At 49.9% G+C, this 16,249-nt stretch overlaps 1 protein-coding gene across 1 annotated transcript in view; it reads left to right on the top strand.

The window, feature by feature from the left end:
- Positions 1-1,048: 1,048 nt before the first annotated feature.
- Positions 1,049-16,249, top strand: part of LOC120542059 (Na(+)/H(+) exchange regulatory cofactor NHE-RF2) — a 47,184-nt gene continuing 31,983 nt past the window's right edge. The window contains exons 1-2 of the mRNA XM_039774177.1: positions 1,049-1,641; positions 3,129-3,374. Coding sequence (XP_039630111.1) covers positions 1,435-1,641; positions 3,129-3,374 — 453 coding nt within the window. The 5' untranslated portion in view covers positions 1,049-1,434. The remainder of the gene's footprint in view (positions 1,642-3,128; positions 3,375-16,249) is intronic.

The raw sequence follows: 16,249 nt of genomic DNA, 5'->3' as shown, positions 1-16,249 counted from the left end.
TGGTCTGGACAGGCACTGGCACTGCATCAGAAGGACCAGAGCAGACTGTGCTCCCTGAGGAGATCTTTTGATTTGGGCAGCAAGCTGCTGGAGTTGTTTTACCAGTCAGTTGTACCAGTAACACCTACTCCTTCACAGGACCGACTCTGGACACTGAGGGTCTGTTGTGGAAGAGAGGCCAGTGGCAAATTGGATGCACTAAAGAGTTCTGCCCATCCCCTCCAGGGGGCGCTTTCTTTGAGTACACGTTGCCACAGCCTCACACCTCATTGGTGTAAAAAGAAGCACCTCTGGGGACCTTTTCTGACTGTCACCATAATGCACTTCAGCGCTTCTCTCACTCCAACCAGAAGCCACAGGAAAACAGTACAACGGTCAGGTTACTAGTTATTTTTTTCACATTCTATTAATGAATTATTATTGTGTTGTTTGTGCTGGCACCCTACCGGGGGTTTGTTTCCTGCCTTGTGCCCTGTGTTGGCTGGGATTGGCTCCAGCAGACCCCCGTGACCCTGAGTTGGGATATGGCGGGTTGGATAATGGATAGATGGATTGTTTGTTTGTTTGTTTTGCATTATCTTATACGTTGACTCGTTATCTGTTTATGTGTTTCTGTTTTTTTGTTTGGCTGTGACTGGCGCCTTGTCCTGGGATTGTTCCCACTTTGCGCCCCGTGTTGACTGGGATAGGCTCCAGCTCAGGATAACGTGAGCTTGGAGAATTAATTGATGAATGGACGTTTTTTTCGATGGTATGTATTTAAATGTCCACTTGAGGATTACCGATGTATCTAATTTTGGACGGGAGGTACCCGTTCGTGCGAGTTCTGGGTGTCAGACTCTTAGTAGGAGAAGGGTGCCAAGGCGTGCCAGCCGGCATACTGATATCGTAAGACATTCCTGAGTAACGGTGTAGTCAGCTGCTCAGGAATTTGGCCGCACCAGTCAGGCATAACTGGTCCCTTCGCCTGCTCGCTCACGCGCTCGTTCTGCCTACAAGTGTCAATAACTCGCCCCGCCCCTCCAGGCTTCTCCGCCCCTCGGCCTGGGCGGCGCTCCGTCGCACCTCTGCTGATCGAGCGGAGCGGAGCGGCGATCCTCGCACTGCTGGCTTTAGGCGGTCTTGAAAGGATTAAAGGGAAAGTAGGGCAGCGAAGAACTGAAAACGAAAGACAGATAGGCAGTCTGGACGGGATGCCCCGCAGCGTTCGGCCCCACTGACGCGTTTATTTCTCGGAGTCTTTTTTTTATTTGTATTTTTAACTGAGAGTCACGGGAGCGCGCACTTCTCCAAGACTTTACCGAGTCGCGTGAGCGCGCACTTCTTCAAGACTTTTCTTCACAGAGCCGCAGAAGCGCGCGTCTCGTTCCCAGACTTTATCTTTTCGAAAGGTTTTTGGGGGCCACGGCCCCCCGCCGCGTGGGACTGGCAGACATGTCCAAAGACCTGAAACCGCGGCTCTGCTGCATGGTGAAGGGAGACAACGGCTACGGCTTCCACCTTCACGGCGAGAAAGGAAAGAGCGGCCAGTACATCCGTAAGGTAGAGCCCGGCTCACCGGCCGAGGCGGCGGGGCTGCGAGCAGGAGATCGTCTGGTGCAGGTGAACGGGCGCAACGTGGAGCGAGAGACACACCACCAGGTGAGCGAGCGTGGCCCCCCAAACGAGAAGACGCGAATGGAGGGAGAGGGAATGCGCGCGCGCGCGCGCGCCCGCCGTGTCGTTAGCAGATGGCAGTCGGGACAGTTTTAGGACTCCATGAAAAGTAAAGCTGACGTTTCCTGCGCCGAGTGATCTGCCTGATCTTTTAATGCTGATCCAGTGGTGCTAAAATGGGTGTACTGGGGGCATTTGTCCTTATCTGTGTGTCACTTTTCTTGGGCGTGCACTGTTGCTTTGTGGGACACTTAACGTTAAGCGTGTGACATTACTGAGGGACGCAGGGTTTGGGTGGACTGTTGTGTGGACTTTGGCCACTGATCCAGGACCGAAGGGACCACCCTGGACATTTAGACTGGAGTCTGACAGCAGATGTTGTCACCACCCACTCGCCCACTTTGCTGTGTAACTTCCACTGCGTGAATGCTGGCTTTGCTGGACATGATGTTTTCATAGAAATCTCGGTTAGACTGGGAGCGGGGGTCGTCACTGGGTGCCCAGACTGAAGGTGTTGTGTGAGGTGTGCCATGCAGCTTGACCCCTGTGTGCATTGAGGGGTGTCCTGCCCTTCACTAGCTGCTGCCACTCTCTGCCTCCAATGATCCATGTTAACGTGAGGTGTCTGACTTGTGGGGCTGCCTGACTGCTTTTAGGGCAAAGTCACCACACATCTGCGGTTGTAGACATGACATGACCTGTCCTGGACTGCAAGCTGGCCCCGGGGGTCTTTGGATCCCTAAAGTAACCAAGCTGTGCCAGCGAGTGCTACTTTTATTATCTGTGAGGATCTCTAGGACCCTACTGAGATGCCAGTGTGACATGAAGGAATAGCAGAATGCCAGCTGCGTCACATCCACTGTAAACCAGATGTTTGAAACCTGCCAGCGCTGTCTGGTGAAGGTGTGCCAAGCGGCTTAACCTTTGTGTGCATTGAGGGGTGTCCTGCCCTTCCCTGTCTGCTGCCACTCTTTGGCCTTTGCTATCCATGTTAAAGTGGGCATGTTGGGCACTTTTAGGACTCAGGTGCCACCCATCTCTGATTTTAGACATGACCTGTTTGGGGCTGCAAGGCCACTATGGCTAACCCCAGGGTCTGTGACCCCCAAAGCTGCCCAGCTGTGTTGGCATAGCGTGTGCTCTTGTCTTTGTTGTGTGGTAGAGTTAACACCATAAATCAATAATAAAGTTTTCCTTTAATTTCCCCTGCCCACTCCTGTGTGCCCGCATGCCATGCTTGTACCTCTCCGCTGGGTGCAGAGGTATGTGGGTGTGTCTTTCTGTTCATCTGAATTTCCAGGAAATTTGGAAGTTCACGCAGCGCCCTTGCCAGCTGTGTCTCTGTGTGTTTTGGGGCTCCTCTGCATGCTTACCCTCAAATAGCACTTAGAGGCACCCATCCCATTTTCAGGATGCCACCCTTTACCCCAACGTGTAACTGAAGCTCATCTCCCATTGAACTCTGCTGACAGGTGGTCCAACAGATCAAAGCCCTGGAACTTGAAACACGCCTCCTAGTGGTGGACAAGGAGACAGATGAGTTCCTGCGCAGCCTGCACCTCACGGCCACGGAGGAGATGGCTCACACGGGTATCCTGGTGCCAGCCAGTCCGCAGGATGTGAAGGAGAATGGAACCTTCTGGAAGCAGCCATCCATGCTGAGCAGTGGGGAGATGAATAAGCAGTCGCCCAGGAGCACGTTGGACAATGGCAGGAAGGTAAGTGCTGGAGGATCATGGGAGGTCCCAAAAGAGATGGAACTTGGGTGGCTTTGGTTGGTTTGACGTCCAGTGGGAGGCCTGGACCTCAGGAGAAGGGGAGGTAGAACCTGCAATGTTGGTGGGATGTACTGCATGGGATGGAGGGTCTCGTCCTCAGAAGATGTGAGGGCCCTCATTTTTTTTTTCTTCTTCAATATTTTCTCTCTTGAGTTGGCAAATTGATGCTGCCCTCTTTGTTCCTTCTTGCCCAACACCTCGTCTCACCCATTGTCATTCCGTGGAGGGGCGGGCGCTGCGGTGTGAGTGATTCCAGATTTACTGTTGGGCGCCAGATCACCTCGACATGCGGGGGTTTCCAGTTACAAGGGGCCTCGTTTACAAGGCAGGTCATTGCAGAAGAGGAAGTCTATAAAATCTGGACCCAATTAGACCGCCGGCGCCCCAGCTGACTACAAGCAGGTGCCCCCCCACCCTCCGCCTGCCCAGGGGCGCATGGTAGTCTGATGTGTAGTCTGATCAAGCACCTCCCCACTTCTCACTGCCATCCACGACTCATTTTTCTCCAGCAGTTTTGCTTCTGTCCTCCATGTTGGTGGCATTGCTTAGTTGCCCACAAGGGTCCTGGCACTCTCGGTGCCAGAAAGGGATGGCAGGTCCATAAATCTCTGCCAAGTGGCCTAAGTGCTGAATCGTGTGTTCTGTCTGGAGGTCACAGAAACCCTGGAGGATACCATTCTTGGGAGACTGGCATACTGTCATTTGGGCAACATAAATGGTGCCAACAGGTGGAAAACTGGGTGAAAAGCTAGACCAAAGATTCAAGGGCGAGAAGCTGCTGCATGAGGGTCATTTTCTGAACTCATTGTTTAAGGGTCTCATTTGCCCATGCTCGTCTTGATGTGCCAAGGGTGTAGCATGTGCCTCCGTTGTGATGCCAGACAGATGGCCAGGTGGGTTTCCTTGTTTGATGTGACTGGCGCTACTGCGAGTATAGGAAACAAGGACACTGAGCTGCTGGAGATTTTTATCTGGTGGTCTTAACATTACACTTGGCCTAAGGTGAGGCCATCCCAGTTCTACCCGGCTGATGGGTTGCTTAGTGCCAATGTAGTTTCCCCTCATGTGCCATTAGGGCTTAATCAATAAGCATACTTGGTGGCATCAGTTTTTCAATGGGACATGGGTTTCCTTAAGTGAAACCTGCAACTGAGGACCATCAGTTGTGACTGGCAAACACCTCAGGACAGCTGAAAGGGCAATGCTGCACAAATAGGTTGGCACTGACTGCTTGAGCGTCCATCAGAGGTCAAATTCAGACCACATGTCTCCGAGTCATAATCCGGGTGGCAGAGTGCATCTGGCTGGTAAAAGTGTTATTCATTTGTTGAGTGTAATGCCGGCTCTTGGCACTTCCCCACCTAAGTCTAATTAAAGTGCCCCACTGCACCAACACCTTCTGCCGCACCACCCTGCTCCACTAGCTTGTGTCATCTCACTGCAGCGTAAACAGAGTGATGAATGGAGACAGAGACTCGGGCATGGCGGGCAGTCAGACAAGCGTGGCATTCTTCAGCCACTCACAATGTCTTGTTTCATGCCATTGTCTGCTTATGTTCCTCCTGCCATACGCCGGTACTGGCAGCGGACTTCTGGATGCGTCTAAAAGGTGCCAGTTGCTGTATGCTCTGTCCAGAGGACAAGTGAGCATCCTGCTGGCACTGGAGGGGTCAGGTAGAGTGGAGCTGTGCCGTCGTCCATCATGTTACGTTAACCTAAACCCCACCTGTCCCGTATGGCTGTGTTCAGGGACGAGAGGCGCTTCTTGCCTTGCCCAGGTGGATTGATGGCATATAAAAAAAATAATTGACCATATCACGAAATTACAAGCTTTGAAGATAGAATGGAAAGGTGCTGTGCCCAGGTGGCACGACTGCAATATGATGAGGTATGTGGGTCCTATAGAACTAAACACACCAACAAACCACACTTTCTGAGAAAGGCACTATATGAGGAAAAAAACAAACAAGACTGCGCCCCGCTTTGATTCTATGGTGAGGACATCCCAGTTGTACCCAGCCGGCTGGTTGCTTAGTGCCAATGTTGTTTCCCCTCATGTGCCATTAGGGCGTAATCAACAAGCATACTCGATGGCATCAGTTTTTCAAAGGGGTGTGGAGGTCCTGAGGGCCATCGGTTGTGACTGGCAGACACCTCAGGACAGATGAAAGGGCAATGCCACACGAAAGGCTGTTCACACCTGGCAAGTGGCTTGGCACTGGCTACTTTATCTATCTGCTTTGGTCACACAGAGCTCACTAGGAAATGTAGATCATAAAATGGGCTCGCTGGGCAAGGTACTCACTGAATTTAATTTCGGATGGCCTCTCATAATGCAGTGCAGGAAATCCAACGTGACTCTGAAGGGCACAAAGGTAAGAGTGCAGCAGAGCCACTCGACCCTCACCATGCGAGGCGCTATATAAGGACTCTGACTTACTGGAGCGTACTCATGGTGAAGTCAAGACGGCAGCTGGGGACACTGAAAGGCCCCGCTGGGTTAATGTTGTCATTGTTATAAAATGGCCCTTGGAAAAGAAGTGCGAGAGAATTCCAGCTGCCGGCGGGAGGTTTGCTTTGCTTTGCTTCTCCTCGCTGCACTCTGCCTTATTGATTGATTGATTGATTTTGCATATGTTGGTGTGCCGTATTTTGGAATGGCCCCCTCGCGTGCCATCATGACGGGCATCAACTGGAAAAGGTGCCACAGAAAGGGAAAGGCACATTATGAATTAGCCTCTGACTTTGTGAAAACTGACTATAAAACTCACAGCTCTAAAAATGGTGATATTTAAAGCAGATTTATTACTCCAGAATGGCCTTATTAATGATAGTTAAAAAGAAACTGGCCACGGTGAAAGGCGCTATATGAGTCGGCCCTAGACGGGCTTGAACTCAAAGGTGACTGGAAAGACTCGTCCATAAAGAGCTGAAAGTCCAGAAGACTGGAGAGCAGACGCCATTTAAAACTTGTGCTCTGATGGATCTTTGATGGATTATTTATTTATTTATTGTTTTATTGTTTTATTGTTTTGTGCTGATTAATGCTTCAGGTTTTTTTTTCCTGTCACTCTTAACACTTTACTCGTTTTTCTGGAAACCCATAACTGATTTGCACCGACAGGCCGCGTGCCACCATGACGGTGGCCGTATACATGCAGGGGCTGGTGGGTCCGTTCGTCGTCCTGTCGCACATCTGGCAGGGTGCTTGACATTTCCTCCCTCCTGACGCCTCTCATGATTGGCAGACGCGGCACGGCTCGACTTGACATGTGCCAGCTGAGTGACTTCCAGATGTTCGGCCCTCATCCTTTGGGGTCTGATGCTCTGGAATGCTTGGAGCGCAAATCGGTGACAATGGATTTGCACGGCTTTGAAAGGGGAGGGGGGGGGAGTAGAAGGATGGAATGTATATTTGGGGGTCCTCCATCTGCTGTCAGAAGTCGACTCCACAGCCAATCACAGCCTCCCGCTCGTTAATACGTGCATTCTAATGAAAGTCAAATACAAAACTAAACACCAAGAACTGAATGTGCCGCACCAACATAAGTGAGCCGTGTGACAGACTGGCATTCTCTCCAAAGCTGCTCTCTCCTTTGTGCCCAGTTTTGCCTAAAAGAGGCTGGTGCCCTGTCCAGGGCTGCTCTCTGCCATGTGCCTGATGTTAACTGTGATAGACTGGCACCTTATCCAGCAATGATGCTGGTCTGTGCCCACAGAAATAAGGAAGCTCTACCCACTGGTCAGCATTTAAACAAGCCCGCTGCCAATCCGTCAGTGTTTACTGAAGAGCCTGTCAGACCACCCTAAAGCCACTGAGGTCCGGTCAGATTGGGGAGCAGGCACTGGTACAGCGTGTCACCGCACCCACCACACAATGAAACAGTTTGGGATCCCGTTTGGCAAACCCCCAAAGCAGACACTGGTCCAGTCCCACCCTCTGGAAATGACCCTCTATCTGCCGCAGCCAGGTGTTACACAGGCGTCCCTTCGGCATGGTCAAGCCGCTCGGGACCTCAACAGTGGGCCAGATCATCCTCGGGTAATCACGCCACATGGCCATAGTGCCACAACTGACACTCCCTCACAGTGCAGGTCATGTGCCTCATTTGGGACCCCGTGAGCAACACAAAGTCACACCAGCCGTACCCAAGGATTCTCTGAAGTGACACACATGGAGTCCAGTCTTCATCCTGGGTCACTGGAGAGCGTCCATGTCTCATAAACAGGGAGCACCAGGACCCTACAGACTTGGACCTTCGTCCTTTTGTGCCACACACCCCTTTCCAATGACCTCATGACCCCCCATGCTCTCCTATTCTGTCTACTGACTCCATAGGAAGTGTCACCAGAGTCGCACGAATGTCACTGTGGAGGTCAGTAAGGCTCTCGAGGAGGTTGACACTCAGACAGACCCCATGCTGATGGCCGTGCCCAAGAGGTCACTAAAGGCCCCCTCGCAAGCCCAGACACTCAGACTCCTCACTCAGTCTCTCGAGACCCCCGATCAGAGCCTCCATTGAAGATCACAGCATTGTCAGTAAAGTCAGTGAGAGATCAGTGAATCTCCCTTCGCCAACAGATGCCCCACAGCCGCTGGACCCCCTGATCCTGCCCACCACCCAGTCCATGTGATCATTGAACAGAGCAGGAGCAGAGCACACCACTGACGGACCCCAGAATCAACTGGGAGAAACATAGAGGGTCTGCACAGCACTCCCAGTACCAGTGGACAGGCCGCCCCCCTTGAGGGGGTCCCACAAAGTCTCAGGATGTCCCACAGGGATCCCCCCAAGGTTACTGGGTATGTATCAAAGCCATTGAGAGCTTAAATAAGAAGAATCGGCGTGTGTGTCATGTAGCGCCTTTCACTCCTTCAAACGGCACAGCGCAAAGCAAATGATGCCAACATGAAAGCGAATGAACACTCGCACTGTTAAGATAAAGAATTCACACATACTGTATGTTCAGGCTGGCACACGGGTGAGTTTAGTGCCACGTTCAAATCCCAGTCCTCTCTACCACATCACAAAGACAGATGTGTGTGGCAGAGCGAGGACTTTAGGTGAGTGGGTGAGCGTGCCCTGCAGAGGACTGCCATCCTGTCCAGCTTTGGTTCCTGCCCTTCACCTGGTGCTGCCAGGATGGGTTGCAGCTCCTGAAGTAATCGGGTGGACGGCTAACGTGAAAAGGAAATGCAGATAATGAGCCGCTCAGATTCAGTGCTACGCATTTATTGATTTTGGTGAATTTGACTGATTGATTTGCGTTTATCATTACAATAAAAAATCCAATTTGATAAAGAAAGACAGCAGAGTAATAAAATCATCAATGAGTGCCAACTGTCAGCACTGGGCATAAAAAGAGAAGTACAGTGTGTGTCATTTTTATATAGCGCCTTTCACCGCGAGCCCCCAACACAATACAACATGAACATTTTAAAAAGCATGTAAAATTAAAGGCAGCATAACTGCAATATGACGACATCCTTCATAAAAAGGGAACACAAAACCAGTTACGGCTCATCTGGCAACCAAAACTAATGGTGGGCTTTGGGCCCTCCGGGCTGACAAAAGAAATGAATCCATCCAGATGGGCGTCCTCGTGTCATAGAGGGTGACGGTGGCAGGTGGTCTTGTCACCCATCCTTTAATTCTCAAAGTGTATTCATGCGCTGTTGTGCTTTTCTCCAAGTGTGTTTGGGGGGCACATTAAGTGGTAATGGGGGTCTCGTCCGTTCCACAAACATTGAACCGCTAACGTGTTCTTTTTATATAGCGCCTTTCCTGCCATGTGTGACAAAGAGGGCTCCGTCTGTTGTCCACTGCAGACCACCCCTCAGATTGGTGGTCTTTGTTCTCTCCCCCCCCCACTGCAGTGCTGTAAACCTCTCCTTGTATTCATTTTACGTGGGGTCTTTGTTGGTGTCATATGGACAGGTCAGCGATTTCTGGTGGTCTCTCTGTTCATTAATTGAGTTGCAGGTCCTTCCCTGCACACCAGTTGATGTGACATGGCACGCTTCTCTCTCCCTCCTCCTTGATGCCCTTGGTCACGTGGCACACCCCTCCCACTGTCAATTGGCAGGATGGCCTCCTCTGTGTGTGGGTCGACGCCATCTGTGTTACGGAGATAAGTGACAAGGGAGCCCTGATAGCAGCGACGTGACTTCGGTCAGAAAAGCACAAGGTGTGTCTACGGGGCCATCTTAGCCAGAAGCGGCACAGCTTGGGCAGTGCTGGGTGAAAGTCTTCAGTGGGACATCTTCAGTTTTTTTTTTCTATATAGCGCCTTGAATTACAAGCCACATTATAACTGTCAGGCAGTCCGTGTTAGTCAGCGGTGGGATTTGAACCACAGATCAGGTTCACAGTCTGCTGGCACTTAGGCCCCCCTTCTTTCCTGAAAATTCTTGTTGATTTCCCACATTGTCCTCCAGTGGGCCCTTCTCGAGGGCACCGCCCTGACCCCCGTGGTCACACCGGGCAGTGGCGCCCCCACCCATCCTGTCGCGCCGATGTTTACAACTGCATGCGTCTTCCAGCTTTTCTTGCTCCCGTGTCTGACTTTAACAGACGGCCTTTTTGTTTTTCAGCAGTCACTTGCTGGGGTGCGGCTCAGCGTGCACATGAAACGGACAAACGTACGGACCTGAAAAGACACGGACACGGTGACCTCATGTCCTCCCGAGGAGAACGTCCTCAGTAATTCACTGTCTAGTCAGGAGGGGGGCGCCAAGCGATTTGGGACGGAGGAGAAAGGGGCTCAACACAGGAGGTGGGACTGTGACGTCTACACAAACACACATGAGACCCCAGAAAAGAGAAGGGGAAATGGAGGAGTACAGGGAGAAAAGGGGGAGTGTATGAGGGGGGAAATAGAGGAGTACAGGGAGAGGAGAACAAGAGAGGAGTACAGGGAGAGGAGAACAAGAGAGGAGTACAGGGAGAGGAGAACAAGGGGAGTGTATGAGGGAGAAAATGGAGGAGTACAGGGAGAGGTGAAAAGGGGAGTACAGGGAGAGGAGAAAAGGGGGAGTGTATGAGGGGGAAAAATGGAGGAGTACAGGGAGAGGAGAACAGAGGGAGTGTATAAGGGGGGAAATGGAGGAGTACAGGGAGAGGAGAACAAGGGGAGAAAAGGGGGAGTGTATGAGGGGGGAAATGGAGGAGTACAGGGAGAGGTGAATAGGTGGAGTGTATGGGGGGAAAATAGAGGAGTACAGGGAGAGGAGAACAAGGGGAGTGTATGAGGGAGAAAATGGAGGAGTACAGGGAGAGGAACAGAGGGAGTGTAGTGTATGAGGGAGAAAATGGAGGAGTACAGGGAGAGGTGAAAACAGGGAGAGGAGAACAGGGGGAGTGTATGGGAGAAAAGGGGGAGTGTATGAGGGGGAAAATAGAGGAGTATAGGATGAGGAGTACAGGGAGAGGTGAACAGAGGAGAACAAGGGGAGTGTATGAGGGAGAAAATGGAGGAGTACAGGGAGAGGAGAACAGGGGAGAAAAGGGGGGGTTTATGAGGGGAAAAATAGAGGAGTATAGGGAGAGGAGAACAAGAGAGGAGTACAGGGAGAGGTGAGGTGTACTCCTCCATTTTCCCCCTCATACACTCCCCCTGTTCTTCTCTCCCTGTACTCCTCTATTTTCCCCCCTCATACACTCCTCCTTTTCTCCTCTCCCTGTACTCCTCTCTTTTCTGGGTTCTCCAGATCTTCATTGTAAACGGTGCTATTTAAAGTGCCCTTGTGACCCCTGGGCTAAGCACGTCACCTGTCAGGTTTCACATTTTAAAATGGCGGTCCACAGGTGTACTCTGAGCACTAAATTTGCTTTGGGATGACGCTCTCTGTAAAAGGCGCTATATAATATCAAGTTTGAACTTACTTTAAGTTGCGAGAGGTTTTTACTTTTAAGATTTAAAGGTTATGGAGATTTATTTGTCCCCAGGGGGAGACTTGTCCGCCTCCGTAGCCGACTATAAATGTGACGCGCTTTACGGTGCCCTTCCTTGTCGAAGGAGTTTTCTAATAAGAAGATTTCTCCTGAGAGTCTCTGACAAAGCAATGTTGGGTGCCCAGGTAGATCCAGGACAGACCACCCTTTAGTTACACTTTAATTCTCTCATGAAGTGAGTTGCCCACAGCTTAGTTAGGCGGGGGTCTGTAGGTGAAGCTCCCCAGTGGTCTTTATTAACTTCTTACCTCCCAATCATAGGAAATTTAAATGGCTGACCGTTACATTGTAGTCACAGGTGAGGCCCTCCTGACGTCGGGGTGTCCTGTGGGGGGCTATACAGTATGTCATGGGTTAAGTAAGCCGCAGTGGCTCGTGACATCGGCATTGCTGGCCGACCTAACGAGGTCGAGGCTTAGAAGGAGACAGCAGATGACACAAGCGTGACCGCGTAAGCCGCTTTTACAGGAGCCACAAAGAACTCCCGGAGGCTGGAATGTGATGACACGCCACCTGAGAGCTGAGAGCTGGTGGCTCTGCTGCCACCGTGGACTGGTCAGTCGGCCAGCGGGTGGGTTTACGTTTTGGCGTGAGGCTCAAAGAAGAGGCCTCTGCTTTGTGTGACTTAAACAAGGCGGCCCTTTGTAGCAGCGCCGTGGGGGCTGGGAAACCGCAGGACGCACAGTAAATGGCCGGCGGTCAGCCTGGGGGGGTCAGTTTTAAACAAGCAGCTTCTCACCACCCTGATGGCCGCTAGCTGTTTGGGTTCCAGACGTTGATTTGTGTGAGGGTTATGTTCACATCTGCACATTACTGTCAGATCACAGGTTATTTTGTCAGACAGCCTAATGAGTTAATCAACCAGAGGAGACTGGCAGGGCAGCGGGTAAAGGAAACATTTGGTAATTCAGTCCCCTGTTACCTGATGAGCAGCTTTAGGGGGCGCATACGAGCCCATAAAGGAGTAAAGTCCCCTTGTTTATCGTAAAGCCCACCTTCCCTTGAGCCACAAGTAGATCACACGCTCAACAATGTCCGCGAGTTGCCGTGTCCCTGCTGCATTTGGATAAAGCACTGACTCGCTCATCTTGTCACAACTCCTAATGTGCCACTTTGAGAGGATACAGTGATTGATGGGTGCCATCTAAGTGACGACTCTTACTAACCGACACCGTCGTCACTCTGTCCTGCTCCCAGTGATCAACTCTGCTGTCTACCATCCAGTGAATTCCTTTATTCTACAACAGAGTCGTCGTTAGATTTATGTGACGTGAACAGCAAAATAACACCCGGACTGACCTTCACTCTGTGCCTGCTGTTAATGGGCGGCTCATAAGGAGCAGAACCCAAATAGCGATGGTCTCTGAAACCCCATCTTCTCTGCTCCTGATGAGCAGCTTTGGGGTTTACACATTTGGATGAAGCACTCGAGACTCTCTCTTATAATGTCCGACCTCATCCTAAGCAACTTGGAAGTGGATATGGAGATGGCCTTCATTAACCACTGCTTTCTACGCACAGTTCCTGCTCCTAATGAGCATCTCTTGGGCCTTCTGTCCAATAAGCTCCTTAATGAACGAGCCCCCTTATCCTGCATACAGTAACATACAGTATCAGGGTTGATACTGACTCTGCTCCTGGTCCTGGTCCTGGTCCTAATGAGCAGCTTTGAGTGAAGGCAGTGAAGATGTTTGTCAAGTTGAGACTCTCACTGACCACCACGTTCTTCACTCTCTCCTGCTCCTAATCAGCCTCTCTCGGGCCTTCTGTCCAATAAGCTCCCTAATGAACGAGTTCCTTTTTCCTTCTATTAAGTGGCTGCAGGATGTAAGGAACGCAGACAGCAAGGTGATGAGTTGCTCTTCATGAGTGACCCATAAGGAGAAGAGACCAGTTCAGTGACCGTGTCTGTAATCTCGCTCTTCCTGCTCCTAATGGCTGCAGTGATGCCAGGCGTCAAGTAATGACTCTTATTCACTAACCCCGTCTTCACTCTGTCCTGCTCCTAATGAGCAACTCTAAGGTCGTCTGTCCACTGAATTTCTTAAAGTATTTCCGTAACTATATAAATGGACGCCTCCGAGAAGTTTGAGGCATTAGCACTAAAGTAAGCCTGTTAACTGGTTGGCCGACCCCCCGTGCCCACTCTTAGTTGGCCGCTCATTAAGCAGAGATAAGATAGTCAATGTCTTATTTGTAATCTTCACTGTAGTCCCAAAGTGACCATTAAGAACAAGTTGGCACAATGAATTTCATGAGCTCTGTAATCACGTCACCCCTGCTCCTAATGGGCAGCCTTGGGGTGTATTTGGATGGGTCGCCGATGTCGCTGATGTCACATCTGAGCATCTTTGGAATAATAACCATTAGGTGATGGCGCTCGTTAACCAACACATTCCTTGCTCCTAGTGAGCTTAAAAGTGGATCAGCAATGATGGCCGCCAAGTAATAGTTGTGATTAGCTAGCTAGCTAGATACTTTATTAATCCCAAGAAGACGTCCCTGCTCCTAATGAGCAACCCGACATATTTCTAAATGAACAAGTGGCTTCGTTTTACCTTTGGCAGGTTTGCCTTTCACTCTGACCGCACTTCTCGGAGTGTATAGAGGTTAGGAGCGGGCACTGATGCAGCGCATTGCCTCGCCCACCACACGACAAACCAACTCTGGATCCCAGATTAGGACCCCAGTGCTGCCATGCGACGGGTGACACCTCAGCACCACACCAGTTCAGATGCAGTGGAACTCTGGGAGGTTTTTTTAATGGTGGCTGGAGTGCCAATTCTGCCACCAACCCCCAAGTTTTTTGCTGCAGGTTGGAGGGCCGACATGCAGGGGCGGATGCAGATTAACGCCATACCCAGGACGGAGCTATTGCAGGTTAAGGGCCTTACTCCAGAGACCCTTCTGGCATTTTACGGGGTTTGAACTGGCAACCTTCCGATTACCAGTGCAGATCTCTACCTCAGAGCCACCACTCTGCTGTGTATAGATAGAGAGAACGTGTTGGGGTCTATGAAATCAGGGTCTCACCCAAGCTCATGATGAGGGGTTTGGACTGAAGGCCACTCCAGAGTTCTGATAAGTGAGCGACTCTTGTTCCTGCTCCTAATGAGCAAGTTGAAGTTCATTGTGTCCCTGTGAGGTGGCAGCACTACCCACTACCCACTACCCACTGCACCTAACAGGGTTAAACTGGAGCCTGCATTGCCTTATTGAAATGTGTCTTGAGGAACTTGAGAGTGCAGCCCCTAGTGGCCACTCAATGTATTTTCTTTAAATTTCAAATCTCTTTTAAATCTTCAGGGTCACTATACTTAGATGGGTTCTTATCTCTCTTAAATTCAATTTGCCCTAATTGTCTTGTGCCAGCTCCTAATGAGCAGCTTTTTGCTGCTCTCTTTTAATTCAGTGCCCTAGTGCTTTGTGCCAGCTCCTAATGAGCATTAATAGGGTTGATGGAGAACATTTTTATCGTTGTGACACTCGCTCTTTAGTTGCACTGAGCCTGTATAGACCTCCTTGGAATAGACAGAAGATATCTACTGATGGACTGATGTCAAGGGAGAAGGTAACATCAAATACAACAACAACATTTATTTCTGTCGGACATTTTCATACAGATGGTGGAGCTCAAAGTGCTTTACATAATGAAGAAAGAGGAAAAAAAAACAAAGTTAGAATTAAAATGAGAGAACAGAGTAAGAAAAAAACCAAAAAAACTCCAGACAGCTGGAGAAAAAATTAAATCTGCAGGGGCCCAAGGCCACGAGACCACCCAGCCCCTTCTACCTGACATCAATGATCTCAATCAGTCCTCGTGGTATTCAGGGTTCTCATGGAAGGACTTGGTGATGACGGTCACGTGGACTTCTGGCCTTTAATCCATCAATGGAGGGACATCACGGTGCTTTGATCAGGTGGTGGTGGTGCAGGTCACAAATCACAAAAGAGAGAGTAGGAGTCAGTTTGGATTATGGAGCCACCATGAATAGTAATTAATAATTAGTATTAATTGAATAAACAGAGCATCAGGATTCAACTAAATGAAGTTATCAGAAAGTCATGTTAAAGTAATGAGTTTTCAGCAGTTTATTAAAGAGCTCCACCGTATCAGCCTGGTGAATTCCTATCGGTCCGCCGTTTCAGATTTGAGGTGCCAAACAGCAGAAGGCCGCCCGCCCGCCTCACCACTTCTTTTAAGTTTTGCTCTTGGAATTCTAAGCAGATCCTCATTTGAAGATCTAAGGTTACGATTTGGAGTATAAGATGTCAGACGCTCCGAGATATAAGATGGAGCGGATTATTGAAGGCTTTGTGAACCACCAGCAGGATTTTAAAGTCCATTCTGAAAGACACGGGTGACCAGTGTAGTGACGCTCAGACTGGGGTGATGCGCTCGGATTTTCTTTTCCCAGTTCAGATTCTGCACTGGTTGTCACTGATTGATGTCTTTTTTTTGGTGGTCCTGAGAGGAGTGCGTTACAGTAATCTAGTCGACTGAACACAAACGCGTGAACTCATTTCTCAGCATCTTTAAGTGATATAAGAGGACTAACTTTAGTTATGTTTCTTAAGTGACAAAATGCTGTCCTAGTGATCTGATGAATATGGGATTTAAACTTCAGGTCACAGTCAATAGTTACCCCTAAATTCTTTACCTCCGTCTTGACTTGTAATCCTAATGCATTAAGTTTATTTCTCATAACCTCATTATATCCATTATTGCCAATCACTAAAATGTCAGTTTTCTCTTTATTTAGTTTGATAAAATGACTTCTCATCCATTCAGAGACACAAGTAAGACATTAGGGTCAGTGAATCGAGAGAGTCGGGGTCATCAGGCGCTGTTGATAAGTA

Source organism: Polypterus senegalus, chromosome 13 (assembly GCF_016835505.1).
Source record: "Polypterus senegalus isolate Bchr_013 chromosome 13, ASM1683550v1, whole genome shotgun sequence".
Taxonomy (NCBI): Eukaryota; Metazoa; Chordata; class Cladistia; order Polypteriformes; family Polypteridae; genus Polypterus; species Polypterus senegalus.
Note: the sequence above shows the minus strand (reverse complement) of the source record. Positions and strands in the feature narration are given on the sequence as shown.